The 25415-nt window shown below is 42.1% G+C and overlaps 1 protein-coding gene across 2 annotated transcripts in view; it reads right to left on the bottom strand.

Moving 5' to 3' along the window:
- rcan3 (regulator of calcineurin 3) overlaps nt 1–25415 on the bottom strand; it is a 40466-nt gene that overhangs the window by 10491 nt on the left and 4560 nt on the right. Inside the window, exon 1 of one of the 2 annotated variants that reach the window (XM_056394293.1) lies at nt 13899–14207. The exons of the other annotated variant lie outside the window; for it this stretch is intronic. Coding sequence (XP_056250268.1) covers nt 13899–13985 — 87 coding nt within the window. The 5' untranslated portion in view covers nt 13986–14207. Of the gene's footprint in view, nt 1–13898; nt 14208–25415 lie in introns of those variants that run through there. 2 annotated transcript variants of the gene reach the window in all.

The following is a 25415-nucleotide window of genomic DNA, read 5'->3' as shown; positions in this document are numbered from 1 at the left end:
TTCCCTCTTGTTTTATTTCCAGTTTTTCTCCCCATGTAAGTGCATCTGCTCTTCGCTTGCTAAACACCTCGGGGTGGCTGGCTAAACTTCAGAGCTGAGTTCACCTTCGGGCTCCGTGATACCATTTTTAGTCAGGTTTGTAGCTCACCATACAAGGTGCATTCTAAAGCAGAAGCATGGGAAAGAGGTCAAGTCAGGAATGTTGAATATCTTGACTCCTTTTATGCATTTTGAGGAGAATTAAAGACTAACTTAGCAATTAGAAAACAAGAATCTTAAAACACCAGAGGAGGGGGAAGAGTGTGACTCACCCCGATACAGGGACAGCCAAGTGTTAAGTGTGCTCATTAAAAATTGACTACACGGTCGACTACAAAACAGAAGTTAACCAAATAGCTCCTTTTCCTTTAATTCTATATAGGACAAGTGGTGATATCTCATATTTTATCAAAGAGGTTAATGAGTCACCCTCTGCGACACAGACCTGTGTTTTTATCCATCTCGTGAGCCCCTTTTTTTTTTTTATGAGTCTAGTTTTTTTTGTGTTTCGAAAACCTTGCTTAAAGCCAGAGCAACAGGACACCCTGTAGCAAAGCTGTATAGGAGGGTTTTAGGTGGGCACAACAAATTAAGAGTGGATAGTTACAACATTAGCATTCATTTGGAGTCGTGTTTCTGGCCATGTGATAAATGTTAAGTCATTCTTACAGTAACCAGCTACTGTTTGTTTGCAAACCCTCCTGATTTGGGTTTAATTATAATCAGCCTGAGAACAATAATAACGATGATAGCACTTGCTTGGCCTGTCTGCAGAGCCCACTTAAGCTTTTTCATTCAAACCGTGAATTTTCCATGAGCCTTAGTCAGCTACTATGACTCACATGTCATCAAACTCCATGTGTGATAACCGATAAGGTAATCTTTCTCATATACACACACATATAAACACACACACACACACACACACACACAATGAATACTTCCTTAACCTAAATTGCTATTTTGGCATGAGCGGAGATGTGGGAAAGCTCCAAGATCATGTTCCATAATAGCATGTAGCCTACTGTTTGTTTTTAACCCCGCTGATACACCCACGGCCGATTGGTGTGTAACAAGTGAGCGTGCTGATCACTAATTCATGTGGTCTCTATGAGCGGACATCCTGAGGGAATGAGAGGAGGAAGAGGAGGGGGGGAAACGAGGAAGAGGAGAGGGGGTGCTGAGTTACACACGGCTGAATAGTGGCCTGCTCATCTGCCATCGCAATGTTCCCTGCCATGACCCACTCGCTTTGTTCTCTTTGTACATATGTGTGTGTGTGTGTGTGTGTGTGTGTGTGTGTGAGAGAGAGAGAGAGAGAGAGACAGAGAGAGACTTAGCAAGTGAGTTAGCATGTGTTTGATGTAGACAATGTGTCCGATGTGTTTCCACAACTAAGTAGCCGGTATTTCTGTAGGCAACCACGCACACACACATGCACAGAGGGCACGCTCAAATAATACGACAGGTAGCACCATTAGTATCTAAGCACAACTGAAGGACGACCCGTTGACTGTCAGCAGAAAATACACACACACACACACGCACACACGCACAGCTTGATCCAGCACCTGCTACTACTGTATTTGCAGTGAGTGAGAGTTATAGGACAACAGGTGAGAGAGGGGAAGAGAACAGCATGTTCTTGTTTTTCATTCTCAACGAGGCAGACAACAACATCGATTGAAGACGCTGGACGAAAATATGATTTATCTCACATACTGTAACCTAGGTAACAGGAAACAAGAGGAAGTGTAATATATTTGGAAAACAAATCATGAAAAAAAAGAAAAAAAAAAACTTTTATAAGCTGAAATTCACCTTCATGTTCCCATCGCACGTCAAAGTTTACTCACAGGTTTTGTTATTCTAGCAAAAAAGAAATCTGATGTGTTTAGGGTGGAGGCAGCGAAGAGGAGGAGGGTGTGAAGTCACAGCTCTCAAACAGTCGACAACTTGGCTTGATTAGAAACGGCGAGTGCGGTCATTCCTGCTGACTGCATGTTTCTCCATGTCACCTTTACATAACACGCAGTGTGTACCTCGACGGGCTGAATTCCCTTCCTTCCCCGGCCCAGACTGTTGCGTTATGCTGCACTGATGTTGCACAAATGAGCTGTTGCACCGAATCTGCAACACGCAACATGACATCTTTTCCTCTCGCCTTCATTTTGATAGATTACATTCAATCAACACAACTGCAATACTTACAACCTGTGACAACTCACAAATTTATCTGATTTTTTTTTTTTTTTTTTTTGAAATATTATAATAATATAAGGAAATATTTTCCTTTTGGATCAGAAGGAAATTATAATATACTTTTAGCCTACTACAGATTTTCACCTATAAATCAAATCAAATAAAACCAAGATTATTTTTTAATTTAGCAATTTGTCCTGGATTTTTTTTTCCATATACCCAAAAGCTGTTATGTCTCCTACAGCAAGAGGACAATGTTGGCAGCACTTTACAGTAAACAAAGTCCTCTCGATAACTCAGAAAATGCCTCTGGTAGAAGAAAGTGAAAGAAATATTTGTGAGAAACTGCAAATGAGCCGCTGCTAATGTGGCCATGGAATAAAAAAAGACTACGGTAGTTGAACTGCAAATTGTAATTTTACAGTCAATTTAACAAGCAATGTTCTTTTATTATGTTGTATGAACCTTTACTATAGTGTTTATATATGAAGAGAGGTGAAATACATCAACACACAAAGACGCCCGACAAACAGAAAGTAAACCAGCATAATAAAAGGCTCATGTGGAGAAATGTAAAGCCTGCTAGTGGACTGCAGCCACTCCACCGACGGCTGCAGGGTTATCCTTCAGCAGATTGCCTCTTGGGTAATGAGGCAGTTATGTTCCTGACGGTAATGGAAAGGCTGTCATCATGGTGGCAACAGGACATGACTGCAGGTATGACTCACATTCAGCGGCACAGGGGGGCGAGCGAGCACGCAGCCAGCTAGTGGTCCCGCCACACAACCGCCTGAACAGAAGATCAGCTGGCTTAAGAATGGGGCGCGGGTTTATTGGGTGATGTCAACGACAGGCTTTCATCTGGGGCGAAGTCAGTTGGCAGAACAATAAACAGCAGTGATTGACAGCCGTGCAGAGGCAAACGGGAGACAGGAGGGGCGATAAAGCCGAGGCACGAACAAGGCTGTACCATGTATCTACCTCACACCTCTTCCAGGTAATCAATCAGTCAAGTGGCGGAATTAGGTGTAACCCTGTGACAGATGACTGTGATTTAAGTGTTTTCCTTATGTAAAGGCTGGATTAAGTTTCTTCAATGTGTAGGGATCACTGACAACTAGCAGAGCAGCAGGTCCATCCTGTTCTGTTAGCACGGTAAACACACTCGCATGTAAACACGCACTGAACCCAAATGCTCAGCAGCACCGAAAAAAAAAAACGTCCACATGAATACCAGACTTGTGTCCAAACCGTGATGTTCCAACGAAGGCTCCTACACGCTGTCGACATTCATTGTTGTCCTTGTCAGCTCATTGTGCGGTTTTAAGGAGTTAAATAAGGCTCACATATTCAGCTGTTTGTTCTCTGCGGCTGGTGAGAGTGAACGAGTCACATCAGCTGAAACACGCTGACATGTTCCGCCACTCCTTTGATCAGCCATGTGCCTGAAAACGCACCAATACACACACACACACACACACACACACACACACACACACACACACACACACACACACCATCCCAATTTTAATTTGAAAATAAAAGCCTTTTGCTAAAAAGGGAGAGTGAGAGAGTACAGCATGTATTGATTGTTGTATATTATTCATGTAAGAAGTTAAAAAGGAATTTTTTAAAGAAAAAATGCCCAATTTTCACAGGTTTCGGCTTCACAAATGTAAATATTTGCTAGTTTCCTCAGTCTTTCATGATAGTACACTGAATACCTTTGGGTATTTGGACTGTTGTTTACATAAAACAAGCAATTCAAAAACTTCAGCAGGGGCTCTGGGAAAACGTGCTGTGAATATTTCACTGTTAGTGAATTAAAAAAAAAAAGATTAAGTGATTTATCGAGAAAATAACCAGCAGATTAAATGGTAATAACCATTGGTTTCAGTCCTCATATTGTATCTAGAAGCAAGCTTTGTCTGTGTAAAAATCTGTAGCCAAAGCATTTAAACTCACTGACGGAATCACAATGCTCTATTTTAATCTGGTTTCTCATTTAAGCTAGTACAGTGTTTAAATCACGCTGGCGCTCGGATACCAAAATCCACAACTATAATCCACAAGATAGTGCAATTCTATGTTGAATTACACTATCTGGTATTTTGGATCAAAATGAAAAGATTAACCCGGCCTAATTGGGATGTAAAGAAGGGTTATTCAGTGTTTTGTTTTTTTTCCCCCTTTGGTGAATCACTCATCTCCCTATGCGACACGTGCGTGGCTTTAGCACAGTCTAATCCGGACCCTCGTGCTTGAATGGGATTTGGGTGAAAACCAACAAACTAGGCCACGGAGCCTCTGGCTGAGTCAGGGACAGTGTTACACTAAAAATAGACCATGTTGGAATAATTAAGAAAATTCATTTCTTAAGTGTGTGGACCATCATTTTTAATTACCGTCCCCCCCTAAAGGGCCAAACTGGAACCAGTCTAATGAGGTCGAACTACGAAGGCAGATTGTTGAGATAACAGACGGCGCTGGATGAAAAATCTCATACCTGCATGCACGTCTGTTCCAGCACATTTTTGCTTATCACATTCCATATTTTTTCCATGACTGTTCCATAAACCTGAGCCAACTTTCCATTGCAGTAATGCCTGTGTGCAGTTACAACTATCACTTGTGACATGAAAATGTATATTGTTTAAAACACAGTAGACTGTTTTAGCTGCTAAACGTTACTATGAACAGTAAAACTAATTCTGAAAATATGATGTTGTTCCCATCACATTTGCAGAACCACACGCACATCTCAAATCAACCTGTTTCTGAGGTTGATGAGGAACTTCATTTGAACTGCATTCTGATACAAGAACTTTCCAGTCAAATGTTGTGGTGGTAGCAGCAGCCACTAATATTCAGCTCCATAGCAGTTTGCTAGTTAGCTTTTTGTTTATCATCTGTAGGTACTTCATTATCGCTGCTTTGTCATTTCTGTTTTTCTGTAATCGCTAACCAAGCTCACCATTAGCTGTCTGATGTTAATTTGTTGCTAATACAATGCTCTAAGTGACGGTTAATTACTGCTGGATTAACTGTTATGCAAGGTTGCCGTTCAAAAGCATTTTATCAAATCTGAATCTACTTATCAAATCCACATTCTTTTGAACCCTTTAGTGAATCACATTAACTTTAGCTTTCATAACTTGCAATTAACTAAAGTTATAAATAACTACACCTTGAAGATTCAGTTTAGATCTGTGATCGCCTGCAGGGAGAGAGAAAGGTTAGTTTTTAGTGGTAGCTACTAAAATAATTAACATTAACATTAATTAAGCTATCTTAATTAATTTTCACAATGTGTAGCTGCAATCTAAAAGGGGTTATGATGAGCAGCAGAGGATATGAAATGTTGACTGTCGATTGACAAATAACAAATTAATGATCCAAATAATGGAGTTGCTGATTCAGATCTGTGAAGTTAATGAGCCTAAAATATTGATTAGTTATGAATAAAAACTTTAACAAGGACTCTCCTGTATTTAATCAGCTAATCATTTCTCTGTTGAACTACAAAAACACAGTTCACTGGTGGTTATAATGCTGTTACCTAGTGATGCGTCTTTTCGCTCACAAACAGTCTTTGGCAGAGATCAGTCAGCTGCTTGGAAAGAGCACATTAATTAGCATTAATTCGCTACATCTGATATAATCCGCTGCTGGTGACATTGGTCGTTTTAACCGGCAAAAGCAATGGTCAATGCTGGCTACAACTGAGAAGCGTGCTATTGTAACCTACGTGTTTTCAACACTGGTCTTTGCTAATAAAAATAACAAGGGGAGTTAAAAAGTTGGGACATGAGGATTTTTAGCATTGGACTTTGTGACCGGGGACCAGACCCAAAAATGTAACTGCCCATTGGAACCCAAAAATACTGTTACGCATTTGACTCTTTGCTTTTACTGTTCAGGTTCAGACAGAATGCAAAGTGAATTTTAGCAGCAGCGTGATTGCACAGTCAATGGAGAGATGCGGTCTTGCTGAAATTTGCCAGTGCGGTACAAATCGATGTGAAGGAAGGCCCTGGTGCGTTCAAAATGTTTCAACTTTTGAGTGAAATTTGAGCGCACCCCATGCCTTCATCAATCTGCTTCAAAAACGTACAGAGACGAGAAGTCGAGGAGAAACACTGGAAAGAAATTACAGAGAGAGTCAGAGTTTCTGGTGAGGTCTGAGTTCAGTCAGAGGATAAGCTAAACACACATGCACACGCACACACACACACTCCTGTAGACACGGTTGGTGTCTTACAGCTTACAACTAACATGTACACAGTAAATGTAAACACAAATGGTCCAGCGGTCAAATTCACAGTCACATTTAGCATAAAAAATAACCAATTAAGTTTTTAAGTTGCCCAATATGTCCATCCTACATGAGTCTGGAATGACAGGAATATTTAACTGTCATAATCCACGCTGTCTAAATACAACCATAATTCTGTCATACATACACATACTCTGGCCTGGATGTTAGCGGCCGGTGTTTCAGCTATAGGAAAGACCGTAAAACCTACAATTAGCTTGTTGACTACTTAGGATGAGGTAATGTGTGGAGACAGGAAAAACAGAGACTTGATATCACTGGATAATCTCAGGTTGTGTGAGTGTGTGTGTGGTGACCCAACACTCAGGACACACAGGCAAACACGACCTCTGTCAAAGCAGCCATTACTATTAGCATGGCAGTAAATCCCCAGTATTACAAAACAACAAACACAACTCATGATTAATAGCTCTGTCTGCATTGTGAGGGCTACATAAGCACTAGAGAGGCATGCGAATAGGGTAAGGTGTTATTTCAGTGAGATCAATACCTCGAGCGGGGAGCGGTATCGATAGGGGCCGATGCTGCAGCACTGCACTGCCGCTCCCTCTGGGACAGTGTCCATGGCAGGGAGACTGAAATCAGTTTACAGCATGTGGGGACACATTAATCCTATTACCACCAATGTGATCGTTACGGTTTTTTATTGAAGCAGGAGCTTTTCCTCGTCAGCTGCACTTAGGCTTGGATGAACACACACACACACACACACACACACACACACACACACACACACACACGTTTTCTTTACATCACACACTCTTAACATACAAGTATGTCCACAAAGGCTCCCAGGCGACGGTAATCCAAAGAGTTACACAACATTACGTAAGGTGGCTAAGAGATGCTACACCGAACGCTCTTACCTCATCGCCACCCCAGCATATGGACAGATGAACTCTTTGTCTTTACTCACCGCCATTCTGTCGCTTCCTTCTGCCCTCTCTTGCCTTTTACCCTCTTTCTCTACCTTTCTGGTGGCAATCAGTGCTTCACCTTGGTGGTGATCCAGCACCCGGCTCTAGTGATGATCAAGTATTTCAGGAGCAAAGGTAGCGGTGTGGCTGCACGGCTTGCAAGTGTAATGCATGTCATCTTTAAGGGTTGAAACGTATGGACAGTGGTAGAAAGTAACTAAGTACATTTACTCAAGTACTGGACTTAGGTACAATTTTGAGGTACTTTCTATTACTTACATTTAGAAAGTAAACATTGTATCAACAAACAAATTATGTTTCTTTTTTATTTAATTACAAATTATTATTATTATAATTATTATTATATATCAAATTACCATTAGTCTCAAGGTGATGTGCACATTACTGCATTCATGCAAAATAATTAAATACAATAATATAACAGAAGGAAGCGGGACATCCTGCATAATGACATTTGGCACTTTAAGTATATTTTGATATTAGTAATTTTGCCTTTAACTCAGTTACATTTTTTAATGCTGGACTTCTACTGAGTATGTGACATTCAATTTACAATGACAATTACAAAACTGAGAAATCCTCATGTCTCTAGAAGATGAAACTAATGTTTGTAATTTTTGCTTAATAAATGACAAAAATAAATGGATTAATCAACTATCAAATAGTACTCGATTCATTTTCTGTGGATTGAAACACTATAATTGTTTCAGCACTATTGTAGGTACTTAAAAATGTAAAGGCTACTTTACAAAACATCATTAAAGTTCAGCTTTAGCTTGCAGTGGGCTGCAGACACACAGTCTGTCTTTAGGTAATGGCTTTGGCATTGCTATTTAAGGCACTACAACTGACTCCTTGTTGTATCTTTCCAGTCATTTGTGTTGGACTGGAAATCCTATTGGAAATTCTGACAGCAAAATTATGTTCGACCAGTGATTTCAGTAACAAAGGCCAATCATTGTATGACGTTGTCTCTCAGTCTTTTTCATTGGCTAGTAAATTATGGGCCTCTACATTCCACTGCGAGGCCTTTTCCTTCGCTTCTAATCTTATCACTTCATAGTCGTGTCGTCTTGGCCACATGGTAACCAGACACCCCACCCAGGAGACTGGCCTTTGTTCTACGTCACCCTAACGGACACAGCGCTAACCTTTAGCTGACACCTGAGCCACAACACTTCTCTAGGGTTTCAGGCCAATGTGAGCTGCCCATCTCCACCTGCCTAGTGCCCAGAGTGGGGGAGCAGGCACACCTGAGCCCACTGCTCTGGCCCAGGATCGCTCAACCTTGCCAAGATGCAGATCTGGTTTCCTACCAGCACAGAAAATGATACTGTCAGCGTCTGCATCCACCCTCTCTGTCCTGCTGCTGCTCCTCTGCCTCTTGCCTTCACCCCAACAACTGGTCAAAGTGCATCACAACAGTGTTTTTAAAAGCACGTCTGGGATCATATTAATGCTCAGGTCTAATTCATGATTAATGAGCACTGAGCGATGGATAAATGAATAAAGCAACGCAGAGAAAACGGTTGCAGACTAAATGGACGATGGCTGATAAATATGCAAATAGTAATTCATCAGGTACCTGGCTCGGTTTATAGTTAAACTTGATTTAGATTTAGAAAATATGTCTGCTATAGCTCTGAAATGATTAAACAATTAATTGTGACTCCATTTACAGAAAATGAATGTGCAAATGTTTCAACAATTAATTAACCTTTAACTATTATTCCAAGCAAAAATGCCAAATATAACCTCATTCCACCCTCTCAGTTGTGAGGATTTTCTGCTATTTTTTTGCCTCATGTCATAATTAACTGAAAGTTTTTTTTAGCATTAGACTGTTGGTCCAACAAAGAAAGCAATTTGAAGAAATTGTGATAAGCATCTTTTTTTTTTTTTTGACATTTTACAGATGATTAATTGATTAATCAAGAAAATAATCTGCAGATCAGTTAATAATTAAAATAATCATTACCTGTAGCCTTACTCTGTTCATCTGACCTTTAACTTCAATAATTCTGATCTCACAGCTCAGTGTACACAGATGACTTTTAAGGCTACTAAACTTAACATTTAATAAGCGATATCAAATCGCATGAAATAACACAATGGTCCATTGTTTTGTGCCTCACTTTGCTGATTAGATGCTCAAAATAACCGTCACAAAGGCAGCGACAACGTGTTCTATAAGGTTGTATATTAGCAAAAGAATGTGGGAAAGAATGAAAAGATCACATCACAGACGTCAGCAAAATCACTCCAGTTTTGATCAACCACAAATAACAGATTAGTCATCAAATAGCTACCTCTTCCTCAAAACAAGCATAATTTCTGTGACTATAAAGCCTGAGAACAGACATATGACACAAGTGACAGACAGACGGACAGACAGGAGGACAAATGGAAAGTGACCCAGGCGCATGGAAACTTCTCCAGGCGTCCTCAGCGAGCAGTTGTGTGTGTTTGCTGACAGAGGTGTCCGTCTGTAGGTCTGTGAGTCCGCTGACTCACTGTTGTGGTTGGAGTGTGTGACTGTGGAGCGTGTGACTGTGTCAGTGTTACTACAGTTTTCTGCGTGTGTGGCAGGAGCAGGCTTAAGTTGAAAATAGCTGTCCTTTGTGACTTGCAGTGCAGCCTCTGTAGTGTTTAGGTTTGTCTATAATAAATAATAAATAATAAAGTGTAAACGGGTCATTAGGTCCAATTCCTGGTTTTGATTGGTTAAATACTTCCTAGTTAAAATCAACACATTTCAATGGGTGACAGTCTGAAGCCAGAGAGGCAGGTATCGAGAGAAAGAGCAGGCTGACAGGCTGATTAATTACTTATACACATACATGGGAGCAAATAAAAAGGGAAAACCATCAACCTGGCAAGTGAATGAATAAATAAATTAGATGTAAATGCCAGCATCAAATCAAGCATGCGAGGTAACTGTAAAGGCTTGCGTCACACTCAGTAATACATTCACCTGCCAACGTGCTTTGACCTTCACTGTGTGTCCTGTGCTGTCATCTGCTGATGCTGGTAGATTTTCCAGGTAATGATCGTGTTGTGATGAACATACACATGCTACAGCGGTCAACCGTCAAACCCACAGCTCTAGCCTCGCCAAAACCTCACAACCACAATAGTGCATTTGTTTTCTCCAAAAATGATACAGAGCACTTTGGAATAAGAGCCATTATTATAACAACAACAACATGCACTGTCCACAGCCTCTCTGTTTGGCTCATTAATGATGTAACCGGCGGGGACCGAGCCAAGGCGTGGGCAAGCCATTTCAACTGTGTCAAAACAATGGCTCCAAAACGCCACAGCCATTCAACAAAGCATCTCCTCTAATTAAAAACCCTACCATTCACTTATTTTCTTCATGTCGCCCATTCAAACACCACAACCATTGCCCTAATCTTTCCTCATCGTGTCTATAAATAGCAGCAATCCACATATTAGTTCACCCACAGTGCTTTGCAACAAGACAGGAGTCAGATTATTGTTCCTCATCTTCAGATCTGGGGATATTAATAAAAAACAAGGGCCTTAAGACGAGCTCAGATCTTGTTGAGCGACAATAAAAACAAGAGCAGGCAGAGAGGGAGGTGAGCTCAATCAGAGGCTGCTCCTCACATGCCCTGCTTTAATCTGCCCTCTCCCCCAGCGCTCTCCATTGCTCTCTGTGCGCCAGAAACCAGGATTAGTGGTGTTCTTTGTGCCATTCGAAAGTCAGCCCCTCTGTCTCCTCTTTTAATTGTGCACAGACCCCCTGTTTTCTTTGGGTGAGTCTGGGAGAGGTGGGCTGATAAGAGCTGCTTGACAGGAAGCTTAAGTAAAGACTGCGCTCTGATCAGACTGTCCTGCCCGTGGCTGTGTCAAGCCTGTCTGGAGAAGGACGGCTGATCCAAGAGCGCCAACCGGGTTTTGTTAACAAAAGTAAATCGCAACGAAATAGATGACTCCTGGTGCAACACGCCAACACGAGTCCTTGGCGGTAAATGAAAAGACAGTCACAATATTATGTAATGATCAGGACAATTACTCCCCACAATCAACACCTCTGCCTTCACAGTTATTTTTATTTCGCTCACAATCCCTCTGAAATCTTAAGGATGATGAACACCATCCCATCTATAATTACAGGATAACTACAAAGTGACACATTGGTGTCTTTCACCTTGGCCAGTCTGCAGTGGATAGAGAGTGTAATGAGGGTTGGGAGTAAACACAGCAGCTGCCTGGCTCATTTGGGGAGAGGGGGAGGAGGAGGGGGGTTTGGCAGGGTGGTACTAGAGATGTTCCCATACCATTTTTTTCATCTCGCTACCAATTGTAATATGTCAATATACAAATCCAATACCACTGCGTACATTTTTTTGACAGCTCTGTACTACTAACCCTGTATGGATGCGGTATCATTGTTGTATGGCATGGCATGAATGCCACAGAATCTTTCTTTTACTATCTTATAAATACATCTAGGAATAAATAACTTCATTCCTATACTAGTTGTCCTGACACTAGTCCCACCTCTGCATACTGTACATACTGTACACGTTGCCTTGTTACTGGTGGGACCTTCCAGTGGGAAATAAAGCTACATTGCTGACATTTCGCTAACTGAAGTAGTTGCCAGTGGCTGCACAGCGCAACTTCCTTACTGGCTACTGTTTTAGAGCGGCGAAGAAGAATTGATTTCTGGGAAAGCTGCTGTTTTATCCAGGTGTTAAACTATAAAGTTTATTAATAAATTACATAGAATCAGATCAATGCATCGACCTGCGTACACGCCGATACCCGATACAGTATTTTAGGCAGTATAGCAGGCATTTCCAATACTAGCATCATTATCGGTACAACTCTAGGTGGCACTGTGGTTGACATGCACTGTTTGTGTGTTCATATGTGCAGGATGTTGTTCAGTCACATCAAACTACAAGCACATGCAGTTTTTAAATGTGCAAATCACGCCATCCCACACGCAAGAAGCAGGACATTTACATTCCCCCGGGCAGCTATATAGTGTAAGGTTAGTGATAAACATGGAGTTGCAAAAAAGTGATAAAATATGGCTGACCAAGGTGCTGTGGGGATAAGGGTGGGTTCGCAAAAAACAGCTGAATTCAGCCTTCATCACACAAAAGCGCATCCGCACTGAAGAGCAAGCGGCACAGGGGGGGGGGGAAACACACACACACACACACAAAAAAAAGAAAACACCACCTACACTGGCTGCTTGTGACGAACTATGTGTATATGTTACTGCACAAACTGTGTGCCAACCTCCCGAGCTGCACTGTAGCTTGGCTTTCATTCTTTCTCCCTTCCTGCGTCTCTTTGGTGATGAGTCAAATCAGACAAGCTGACAAGCAGCCAGCAGGTGAGGGAATATATTATGACATGGAATTTCCAAAGGGTTTAGTGGGTGAGCCAAGCTTTGGGAGACCATCTGTGTGGCCTTTTAAGCCCCAAAACTGGCACGTTGCAGTGCCAAAGGTGGGGTCCCGAGGCTCACTTTGAACACATATAAGTGCAAAATGCTTCCCTGCCCTGTGACTGACAGGCAGCATATCGAGACCTTAGGACAAACCAATAAAATATTACTGTAGGGAGTGTTTAGGTTAATCACTGCTGAGTTTATAGTGACCTAAATGTTCTCCAAGTCAAGTCCATTTTTATTTTAGATTAAAAGGTAAAAACTCACAGCATTTTACTCTATTTGTGTTCCTTGCAGCACCCTTCAGTCTATTATGGTTGGATTATTTAAACTGCAGTATTTCAGCATTAATGTGGTGCTTGTATAATAAATCTTTCATTGGATTGTCATGGCTCCTTTTCGGTATCCCATCTAACCAAGTGCACCTGCAGTGCTGCTGGGATGAGAAGAGAGCGGAGACACAGAGGGGGAGAAGAGGGTCTGTCCGCCACTGCGTCTAAAAACTGCCTCACTTCTTTCCCTGCATGTGCCTTGCATGGACAATTCATCACACCCTCCTATTCAACCTGCGCATCATCTTCCAAGACCTCGCGCTGTAAAACTTACACAACAACAAAAAAAAAAACCTTAATGCACCAATTGTTATGCGATTGTGTGTGTGTCCCACTCTTGCCTTGTCTACCCATTTCTGCAATTCATTCAGCGTCAATCACTGTCCGCGCGCGCGGCGCGGGACTTGCGTCTTGGCGAGCTGCGGCTCCCATTGATAAAAATCCTCGGCTGAGAGAGAGGGCTGCATTCAACGTCACCGAGACATGCATGCACTTGTACAGGGCAGCATGCAGTCAGTCGGTCCTGAGAGCGAACTGCTGCACAACCACACAACAAGGGCAAAACCAGGATTAGTTGCAACGTGCATTTTTTTTTTCTTTGGTGAAAACCGTACCTGCATTTTGTCTGATGTAAACACCTCGGTGTCTACTTCGCAGGCGATGATGGTCACCATCTCCAGTTTCATATTTATCGATGGCATTCCCTTTCGTGGTTGGGGGAGGGGGGACCGAAATGGAGTAAAAGTCTCTCTCTTCCTCTGTTGTCGGGTCGCAGATAAAGAGTCGACCAGTTCTTCCTCCACAAACTTGAGGTTTAAGTCCGGCGGACTGTTGTGTTCGCTTCTTTCAGCTGAGAGTTGCTGCTGGACTCCTCACTGCACTGACGCGCTGCTGTGAGTGATGCTGCAGCAGTCGCACAAACTCTCCCTCTCTCCCTCTCTCTCCTGCACCCCCCTCCCTCCTCCTCCTCCTCCTCCTCCTCCTCCTCCTCCTCGGCTCACACATTGACGTCATCACCATCCTCACGTTCGTCGTGTTTTACGCCACTACAGTGGTTGGCGAATCATACAGGGGGGCACTGCAGAATTCACGGTCCGGTTTATTCCGCCTTTTCTTGTGTTTTTGTGTGTTTTATGTTCACAGAGCTACTGGAGAGAAAAAAAAAAGAAGTGTCCCAACCACTTTGAAAAAAAATTCTGTTAATCTACCAAACTGTAGGTGCACGGTCCATCAAGTCACATCAGCATCAGTGTCATCCTGACTAAAGCCCAGTATTCCAAGAGAGAGCCTGGGATTTATTTCTGATGCTTCTCTTCTCACATTAAAAACTGAATTACAAGGTCAAATATACTGGGTTGCATTAGACTAGTGGTTCCCATCCTGTGCTTTTGGACGGTCACAAGATGATTCTAAAGGGTCATGAGATAATTAGTGGGATGGGAAAGAATAAAATTAAAATTCCGCTTTGTAGGCTAATGGTTTTTTTTCCAAACCTTTCTCTACTCTTTTTTTTTTTGTTTTTTTCCTTGTGAAAGGCCCCAACCACGAACCTGGCCGGGGACTTAACCTATATTCATGTCATTCCACATCTCTCTCTCATCTCACTGCTTGTCATCTCTGTCTTTGAGTAAATATCCCAAAATAAAGAGCATAGGCGTAAGCCACAGCTTCAGCCTACACCTTATCAGTCAGTATTATTATGCTTTATTTCTATGTGTATTTACTATGTATAAATATTAATAAGGACTAAAATAAACTGAACTGAGCTGAAAATAATACTTTAAAATGCGGTTTTATCTCTTAAGGCCTGAAAAAAGTAGTGAAATTACATACTCTAACAGAGTGAAATCTCTCTTTGATTTGGCTACTAAGACATGCACCTTGTTACAGGGGCCAGCAAGTAGACACTGCTTTGTATTGATATGCAAAAAATGGTAGGAACTGCTGTATTAGACTGTACAGGTGTTCCTATTATTGTGTCCATCCCCTGTGTGCCAGCAACATTACAAGCAGCAGTCAAGATTTAGAGCAATAATACTGTACCAGCTGTTTTACCAAACATCATCAAACATCACTTTGTGTAGATCATGAACTCAAATTACTGCCTAGCTGACAGCACTGTGCGTCAAAAACACGCTGGCTACTGAAGGCATCTACTGCACTTTTTCTTTTTTTTTTCTGTCATGGCATAATTGCATAACTGTGCCTGTCAGCTGCATGCTCCGGAGTTAGAGCTGCCTTCAGCTGACATGGTCTGTGGCTTCATGGGCTTAAGAATAACAGACAAACAACATGGTTATGTGGCGGTCACGCTGATGCATTCAGTGCCAAAGCGGTTGTGTCCCTGCATGCTGTTAATAGACACAGAAAATTAATAGACACCTAATTTGGGCATTAAGAATCCTCGGGGCAGGATGCCTTGTTGATCCTGGCAGGACTCAGATATGAAAACTTCAAAAGAACGTCTTAGTGAGCTGTACTGTACTTTTGTGCTGACTTGTTGATTGGAGATTAACTGTACCATGGCTCTTTATCACTCACAATGAAGCAGCTGATGAAGACGCGTGTGCCACTGCTACCACAGCTTTTCTTTTAATTATGATGATACAGTGCAAGTTTCCACTCCAGCTAAAGACCAATCGTTTAAAAAAATTCCCACAGACATTAAACCATTGCATAATATCCTAACAAACCATGTCTTCTTTCCATCAGTCAGATCATCTCTCTCCCTCTACCGCCCTCCGTTTCATAATAATAATTGCCAGGCCGGCCGAGACAGCTAAGTCCCCTATAAGCCATTAATATTAAGGCTCTAGGCGGTGAGGGCTATTTATGTCTGCGTGTGTCAGGCATTGTCCACGCTGTGCAGACGGAGAACATGAGAAAGATATGTGAGGATGACTGTGACATTCCTCCACCAGACTGCATCAGCCAGTCACCCAGTCTGGAACAATTCGTCTCTAAATGCCAAAAACGCCACGCAACAGACACTGTAGCATGTTGGCCTGAGCCTGAGCAGCATCGTCAGCTGCTTCATCTGCTGGGAGAGAATCTGCTTTATTCTTCCAAGTCACGGTAGTGAGAGCAGGCAGTACAGAAGATGCTACTTGACAGGTTTAGATATTATTTCAAAATCATCCCCGCAGCTCATTAATCACAAGCTCAGAAGTGATAAAGCAGCGCGCCCTGCGCTGCCTTTTCTTTTAAATCCACTCTGTTTTCTGAGTTCTAATGTAGACTTAGCTTGCCAAAGGTTGTGATCATTTATTTATGCCTTCTTGGAAAATTCTCTTTTCACATGCCCCTATTTACAAAGCCTTGGGTCAACAGAAGATGGTTGAGATTCACCGTCTTGCTCAAGCTGAGCAGATGCTTTGCTGATGTGTATGTGGATTTGGATCAGGGTCCTCAAAGTCATGCTGTCTCTACTTAGCCTCACTTCACGTCTTGACATGATGCAGCCTAATCTATTCCACTCAAGTGTCACTGCTGTACTGCACTTCCCAACCAGGAGTAATTGTAGCAAGCGAGCAGAAGGATTCAGAGTAGTTCGCTAAAAGTAATACACAAATGTTTGAAATAGAAAGCAAAACGTTAATGGATTAATTACTGATATAGCAAAAAAAGCTAATGGATAAATGGTTAAAAAGAAATTCAGCTTTGTCACTTCAAGTGTTTATAGTGCAGTTAGGCTTGGGCTGATATTTGATAATATCAAATATCTTTTCATAATATCTTTTCTTTTCTTCAGTTGTGCACAGTCTGCGCTGCTGCTGAGTCCAACCCTCATTTCACTGCTTTGCTTACTGTACGTTGCACCTTGGTATGGACAAATAAAACGCTGAACTGCTGTTTAGTGGCAGAATCGCTTACACCCGAAACATAAAATACAATGAGATAATTAAAAAAAAACAACAAAAAAAACAGGGTTAGACTGTATCGAGATATTAAATTTTGGATATCGTCCAAGCCTAAGTAAAACCAACCTGACCTACACATGCACACTTCAATTTCAGGGTTAGTCAATATCCACTTAATGAGTTGTGTTGATGAGGAGCCAAGCTCATCCAACAGTGGGGGCTGGGATCCACTGTTGTACAGACATTGCCACTGACATAGAGTGCATTGGATGAACACTTGAATGTTTGTGGTTATCAAAGCGCCGTGTTGATGCGCTCCTCTGACCCCTTTTGATGCTGCTGATAAGAAGGATGGATCGCTGTGGATGATGAAGCACTTTTCTTCCTCTCTGGCCTCATTCTGCAGCTCTCCTCCTCCTCATTCTCAATTCTCTTCTCCTCATTCACAATTCCCTCTGTTAGATCTCGCAGTGAGCACACCCTGAACAAGACTCCATGCAGGAAAACATCAAGCGCCAACGCATTCTTTATCCAACTGAAATAAGACCGAGAAGATCGACTGCGCTCATTTCTGACAAAATGCAAATGATTATAACCTTCCACATGATGCCACCTTGTAAGAGTTGTTAACAACAACAACAACAACAACAACAATAATAACATCATCATTATCAGTATGTCACTTAAACAGTTATTTTACATGGCAGGATGCCATTTTTTTCTTCGAGTGGTGGATTTGGCAAATTTCTGGTTCGCTTTCAATAGCAAATAAGTGTATTTCCAAAAATGTTGAACTATTCATTCAAGGATTATCCAGATGCTTCAGCTATAAACTGTGACTAAATCTGTAGTGATGCAGTAAAAGCCACAGTGATTTTACAGTTTGTTGCTGACAACCGAGTCTGTGGATGGATTATGACATGATAAGATGTAGATGGTTAGATTTAGGAAATGGAAATATTTCCTCTGGTCTATTTTTTCCCCCTTTTAACCTGTTTCTTTATGTACATCCAAAAATACATGAATGTACATGCAGCATAAATTCACAGATAAGGCACACAGTTAATCGAATAGTAGAAATGTAGTTATTGCAGAGTCTCTGAGGTGCATGATGTGCTTTATAAGAGATGAGAAGAGGAGGAGGCGGGGAGGCAGCAGAGATGCTCAAAGGGTGAGACGCTGTGTCTCAGACTCACTGACGAGCAGAATTTGTATTCAGAAGTGGAGCTCTGCAGAGGAGCAGGAGGGAGGAAATCAGGGCAGTGGATCATCACGGTGGGCCGATGTACGCATGCTCATAATACACACAAGTATGTTAATGCACACCCGTGAACACAGAGCCAAACAATACGACACATGAACACAAGCAAAAATAAAAACTGCATGCGAATATAAACAGTGTCATCTGTGACTAGAAGCTGAACACACACACAGACGCACATTAGTAAACATATATTCACTGCAAGAATTCACTCAAAATAGAAAGGCATGAAAATATGACGACAGTTCCAAAAAACACATGATTGATATGAGCTTTGTGTGTGTGTGTGTGTGTGATGTAAAACCAGAAGAATGAAAGGAATGGCAGTGTAAAAACAAACTCCAGAGCTCAGCCACTGCAGGCATGCAGATAGGCTGCGGCTGCACTATCCTCATGATCTTCACACACCTGCACACGAACACACGGACACACGGACACACGGACACACGGACACACACACACACACACACACACACACACACACACCACACACACACACACACACACCACACACACACACACACACACACACACACCACACACACACACACACACACACACACACACACACACACACACACACACACACACACACACACACACACACACACACACAGCCAACCTCTTGTTACAGCAGGCTACCTCACTTGGCCCAGGCAAACCAACCCATGGTGCCAGCGCCAATGCAGCTGCTGTAATCTAGGCCAAGCTATTTATAAAGCAAGCAGCCAAGTACAGGCGCAGAGAGCCAGGGGGAGACAGAGGGATGGGAGGATAAAAGAGTGTCTACAGGGCAGAGAGACAGATCTACAGAGTGTAGGTGAGAAAGAGCGGTGGAGAACAGAGAAGCACAGAGAGGCAGGATGGCGTAGAGAGAATAAAAGTAGTGAGAGGGTGAGTGAAAATAGAAAAGAGACACAGACGGGGAGAGAGAGAGAGAGAGAGAGAGAGAAAGAGAGAGATCCCGTCAGGTGCAAAGGACAGCATGAATACCTGAGCATGAGCACACGCCCGCCATCAACTGTAAATGACAAACACAAGAAGCCTCCATCAACACTCCATCACAGCTCCAAACTTGTTTTGTGTGGTGGTTGGAGTTCTGCAGACGAGCTGACAGGGAGAAATGTGAGGGAGGGAAAGTGGCTGCTGCAGCATTTAGTCATTTGGATGTGGAAAAAATGTCGATGGAGTTTTACATGAGTTCTGGCAATGAAGCTTTAATGAATAGTGGCAGACGACTCCCAGGGGGAATCTCCGGCTGCAACTCTCCTAACTAACAAAAAAAATTAAAATTTGCCAACATTTTGTACATGCAACGGTGCAAGTAACAAGCCCAGTATTCCTATATAAATGAACATTGTGGTCGTATATGATAGAGTCCTGCCTGCGTTAGAACAGTGACGGTTATTTCAGCTGAGAAAAAAAGTTTTTCAGTGGCTACAGAAACAAATTTAAGGTCTGAACATTTTTCGGGGGCTTTGACCATCAGTTTACATATTGACACTGAAATTCTGATGACTTTTAGCTGTAAAGTTGCCATCTGAATTAAAGCAGTGAACGATTGTACTCTCTCAGGAGCATGGAGAAGATACCGTATAATGTTCACACCAAAAAGTCCAAACAATGACGGCTGGTTAATAGTTATTAATTGAAAATAATGTTTTTGTACGGTATGGTGGGAAAATGTGTGCTTTTGAATGATATAAATTAATAATATGAGTATTTAAATGAGTAAATAAATAAAATTACAAAGGCTGCTTTATGCACAGCTTTTACAAACAGCATCAGAGACACTGTCCAAACATGGGAAATGACAGCATAGTATGTTTTTGGTTCACAGCCTACATCTGGTGGGTCACCAGCAGCTGTTCAGCGTTTTAACCCAGTCCAGCAGCTTAATAGCTAGAGAGATGAGCTGCCATATAGCTATGTGAATGCGACAGAGACAGAGGGTGAGGAGGAGGAAGCACAGAGCGACACGTGCCGATGGTTCCACTGATTGCTTTGCTTTGGAATCAGGTCAAATCTTTGGATGGGTTAGACAGACTCTCTGACCTGCATGCATCACTGCTACGAGAATACCAGACACAACAAATAAGACCAAAAAAAAAAAAAAAAAAAAAACACAAGGAGGGAAGGACCCCAGGCGTTCTCAGAGCCTCGAAGACAACAGAGTGCTCTGAGAAGTGGGTGCCATTTTCTGAGGGAGGCAAACAAAGAGGGAGAATGGAATGATAGACTCTTCACCAGAGTAGAGGAAGAGCTCTCTATTCTTTCACTTCAAACAAATCTAATCTAAAGCCATAGGATCCTCATGGCAACTGATGCGGATGAGGTGGGCCTATAAGCAAACTGAATGAAAATAAAAAAAAAAAGAAAGGGTTATGCTATAACACCCAGATTCAGATCAGACAACCCACCAGCCCCTAGAGCAGCCCAAACTGTCACACAGGCACCAATAACTCGGGTATATACCATCGGTGAGCAACATGATGGAGACGGTGAGATGCAGACAGAGACAGACTTAAACGACGAGGACGAAAAGCACTCTTGGGAGAAATGTACAAATTAAACATCTAAAGAAAAGCAGGAATAAACGAGAAACAAAGTAAACCAAATTGAACTGGGACGAGTCACATATATGATCCATGATTGTTTTTCCTTTTTCAGGCAAGGTAACAACAGTGAACAACAAGTGCCAGGAGAAAAATCTACAACAACACAGTCAATAGTCCTTTTTCTGTAAATGACAACTGGCAGAAATTGATTTGAATGCTGGTCTCCACACCTCTCTCCTAATAAATAACTCCAAGAAGCAGCCTCACAGGGGAGCAGGCTCTGCAGACTCGGGTGCCACATTATATTAAGACGTCAACAAAGTTCTGTGGGTAAACAGAAAGGTAAAAGAATCTAAATAAGAGCAGGATTAGAGCCAAACTAGAGCTAGTACATTGAGGTACAATGCCTCTTCATACGCGACTGCTTTCACATGTACGACACAGTGCAAGCGTTTCATTTTTTAAACATATCCTTAAATTCCGAATAGAGAACGGACAAACAAATGAAAAGATCCAAAAATAAACTCCATTTTTATTTATTTTTCGCAAACAGCTTAACTAAACTTCCTGTTGCCCGTGCGTTTAGTCCAGCTCCTTAATTTGACACTTTCATGCCTTAAAGCAATCATCTGCAAAACATTATCCATTTCATCAACTGTATGATTGCAGCTACGCCTCAATTCACGCTCAAGTCCGTATTATACTTGGCAGCAGTTAAATAACAGATCATACTCTGTTGTTGTATTGTGAGCTGCCATTCTTGAAGGCGCCCACAGAACATTTCTTTTTTTAGACTGAACCAGAAAATAAAATCTTGATTTAAATAGAATCACAGGAGCACGACTGAGAACAAATAGCGCAGCAGCTTACACAGCATTTGAGTTCTATAGTTTCATAATCAGCCCCTGAGTGGCGGGCGAGGGCGGGGCTGAAGAAGACGAGCCGTCGTTTTTAATCAAAGCAACTGTAAACACAAAACCAATCATCATCACAGATGAAAGAGCAAGAATTTATTCCCCTGAAGCTTACACACCGAAGGTACAGGAGTGGCACTGTACGAGCGTCAATATGAGAAAAGTGAAATTAAACTATTTCATCATGATGAGAATATAAGGATGTTTGTCTTTAAACAGATGTAGATATGTCTGGGGCGTAGAAATACAGCGTGACATCATAGACTTATGAAACTGGATTTGATTAGCTGTGTGAAGTTCAAGACAATTAAGTCACATTAATCTATTCAAGAGATATTTTTCTAACACTACAGTGCAGATATTACTTATGTGTGTTTCCCAAGTGCAACTGCAAAAAAGAAGAAGAAGCAGCAGAGAAATAAGAGCTACATGTAGAGTGTAGGGCAACAACGAGCAACATTTGTCCATAAAATGTTAGAACATGGTGAATAATGACCATCGCAAATTTCTCCCACCAGCAGTCACAATGCAAATCAATCTATTCTTGAAAATGTTGTCAATTAACTGGTCACTAATTGTTTCCACACTATCAGAAATGACCACCTTTGTCTTCCTGTTGAATTTAACATTAGCTTCTGTTTGCCCTGGAACAAAAGAAGAGAGGTGACCTCTTGCCTGCTGCAAAGGCTCGAATAAAAACAAACCCACAGGTGTGTTCAGTCATTCTGCTCAGGCTGTAGGTGGGCCTATAATAATGAATTACTAGAAGTCACTGGCCTCTGGGTAGTAACAAGAACAGGCCTTTTTTCACAGCAAGACATTTTGACTCGTCTTAGCAGGAAAAGCACAGGTGCTGCTAATAACATTAACGATGTCTCTGAACCATTCAAGCGTCCCACTAAGACACGACTGTGTGACAGTGAGTCAGCACGCACACTATCAGGACCTTGAAATGGAATTCAGCCATAATTAATTTGATTATATTATTATATTTGTTAGGTAGCTGCAGAAAAACCTGCATGTGAGGCGGCGGGTATCTCTATTTAAATGGAGATGGCACAGTCACGTCTCCATTTGGATTCAGCCACAACAACAACAACATGTTTGCGTCTTTACTAGTCTGTGTCTGTGTATTGTTTGCATGCTAAGGGTACACGCAGTAACCCACAGTGCTGTTCGTATAAGTGGCATGTGCCGTTTCGAGTGCTGATTTGAAATGGAGTGGAAACCGTGCCAAACCGATACAAAGGTCAAGTTTTGGAGAATAAGCAGGTGAAATTCTGCCGCCCTGGAGTAACAGGTGCGACACAGCCACGTGTCAATCAAGAACAGCCTGTACACAGTCACACAGCACAGACAAAAAAGACTAATCTGCCAAAATAATTAAAATCACCTAAGAGGGTTAACAATGGCTGTGCAGGGCCTTTCCTGTCAACGTATCCCCTCCCTGTCTAACTATTCTGCCATTGTGGCACACACAGTGGCCTATTAATAAACACTGTATTAGCTTGCCTGGTTGTTTGTGCGGCCTCAGATTTACTGGAAAACATAGCAGCTGACTTCAACTTGAGATAGTCATCAAAATGCAAGGGAGAAAAGTGGAAAACTGCCATTGCAAAAGAAAGCACAGTCATTATGGCAAATGTGGAAAATATTTTTGCCCCCCTGAGTGCCACAACAGCTCAATTCATCCAAACTGTGCTTTTCCACTGCTCTCTGATTGTCTTAAATTGCTTTCTGCTTTCTTCTGCTGGATAAATAAAGGCAAAACAAGCACACCAGGTCGGTGAGACAACCCCGGTCAGCGTACCAGAATAATATCCAGGCCGCAGCAGGAGCGGGAGCCAGCGGCACTCACTCACTCTGCACTGCATCATGTCTGACCTTCAGCCTGCTAAGCACCCGCTCCTGCACGTTCAACCCCCTGAGACCCACACCCAAAAATAGACTGTAAGTCTGACACATGCAAACATATCACTACCACGCGCAGGCATGCACACTGTATGTACATGTATTGTGCGTGCACATAAAACACACACACACACGGTCACACTCACTTTACATCTCACTTTTCACATCCTCTATCACGCTATCTTTAGTCCCTGATGTGTTTCATTGCTCCACTCTGCGCTTAGGTTGTCTTACTTTATCGTCCGATACACATGAGTCACACTATCAAACACATTAGCGTGGAGTGGGACAGATGTATCCACCAGAGCAGTTCATCTTTTCACATACTTACAGTTATCTATCGCTGCTACACTGCTAATGCATCACTTAGAGGGAAATCTTCACAGTAAAGGTGCACAACAGGGAGAGGTAGCTAATGGCTACTGCGATAGCTTGGGTTCTATGTGCTTTTACTGTATATACTGTAGGAAGAATTCATGATGACTATATTATTGCTATATTTAAAAAAAAATATGTCTAAAAAAATGTTAAAAATAGCAGTTGGCTATTGTTTTTAAAGGAAACAATTATGAAACTTGACACAAATTCATTGATAGTCAGAAAACACAAAGATTCCATAAAAGAGGAAATCAAAGGTGTTGTAAAAATGACAGGGACACGATACTGGACTCTATGGAAAAATTATTTTTGGGCTGCAGGGGATTTTTTTCATTGCAATACCACAAGTGACCACTGGGACATTATTAGCAGCAGGGGTGAGTGGCAACACCTTTATCCAGCTCTCTCCTTCCTAGTACAGTCACAAGAAAACTGGATCCACAAACGTTTAAAATAAAGTAAACTGTCAAATGATTTACATCGTCCCTTGTGCCTCAAGTGTCATCAGTAAAAGATCAATATTAACTCCTCATAGGCTTTCCTGGGCTGGAGGAATATTAGCATTATTATACCGTGTACTGATTGATTGGTATTGGTGCAGGCCTAGCCTTAGCCCTATTGTTTAATTTAAATGGATCAGTTTCAGTGTCATTAGCATCACAAATTAGAAGCAGATATCATTACTTCACTTAGATTCATATTCACTCTGTTTTCTCTGTAGCTGCTAAATGCTCCACCGTGTTCACCAGCTAGTCACTCGCACTGTCTGTCAGTCGTGCTGTGCAGGTAGCAAACAGTGGTTTTGTCAGAGCTTTGTTTCTGAAAGCAGCAGTCTGCTGCGGCTGGAAATGAGGGAGATGAGTTGTTTGGAGATGTTTGGTTTGCTTGGTGTTGTATTAAGCCTGCAGCTGGCGCTTGCTTGATTGCACTGGTTATGGATTGAGGGGAGCTCAGTCTGACAGCAGCAGGAGCAGCAATGAAAGCTTTGCTCTGTGCTGATTAGGCCTGATATACACTGGGCACTATGAGGGACCTGGCTTCTTTGATCTTTCTCTTGACAAGCACAGAAACCACTTTGCCTTGCCCACACACACCACACCTCTGTCTCTAACTCCCTCACTCCTTATACACACTTGTTTTCTGTGGGAGCTATAGATAATGAATCGTGTCTAAAGTAGCAGCCACACTGGCCCCAGCTGTGTTGCAGTACTGTTAATCGTAATGCTGATCTTTCTTCAGGCCACAATGA

This window comes from Seriola aureovittata, chromosome 13, assembly GCF_021018895.1.
Source record: "Seriola aureovittata isolate HTS-2021-v1 ecotype China chromosome 13, ASM2101889v1, whole genome shotgun sequence".
Taxonomy (NCBI): domain Eukaryota; kingdom Metazoa; phylum Chordata; class Actinopteri; order Carangiformes; family Carangidae; genus Seriola; species Seriola aureovittata.
The sequence above is the reverse complement of the archived record's forward strand: the minus strand, read 5'-3'. Positions and strand labels throughout refer to the sequence as shown.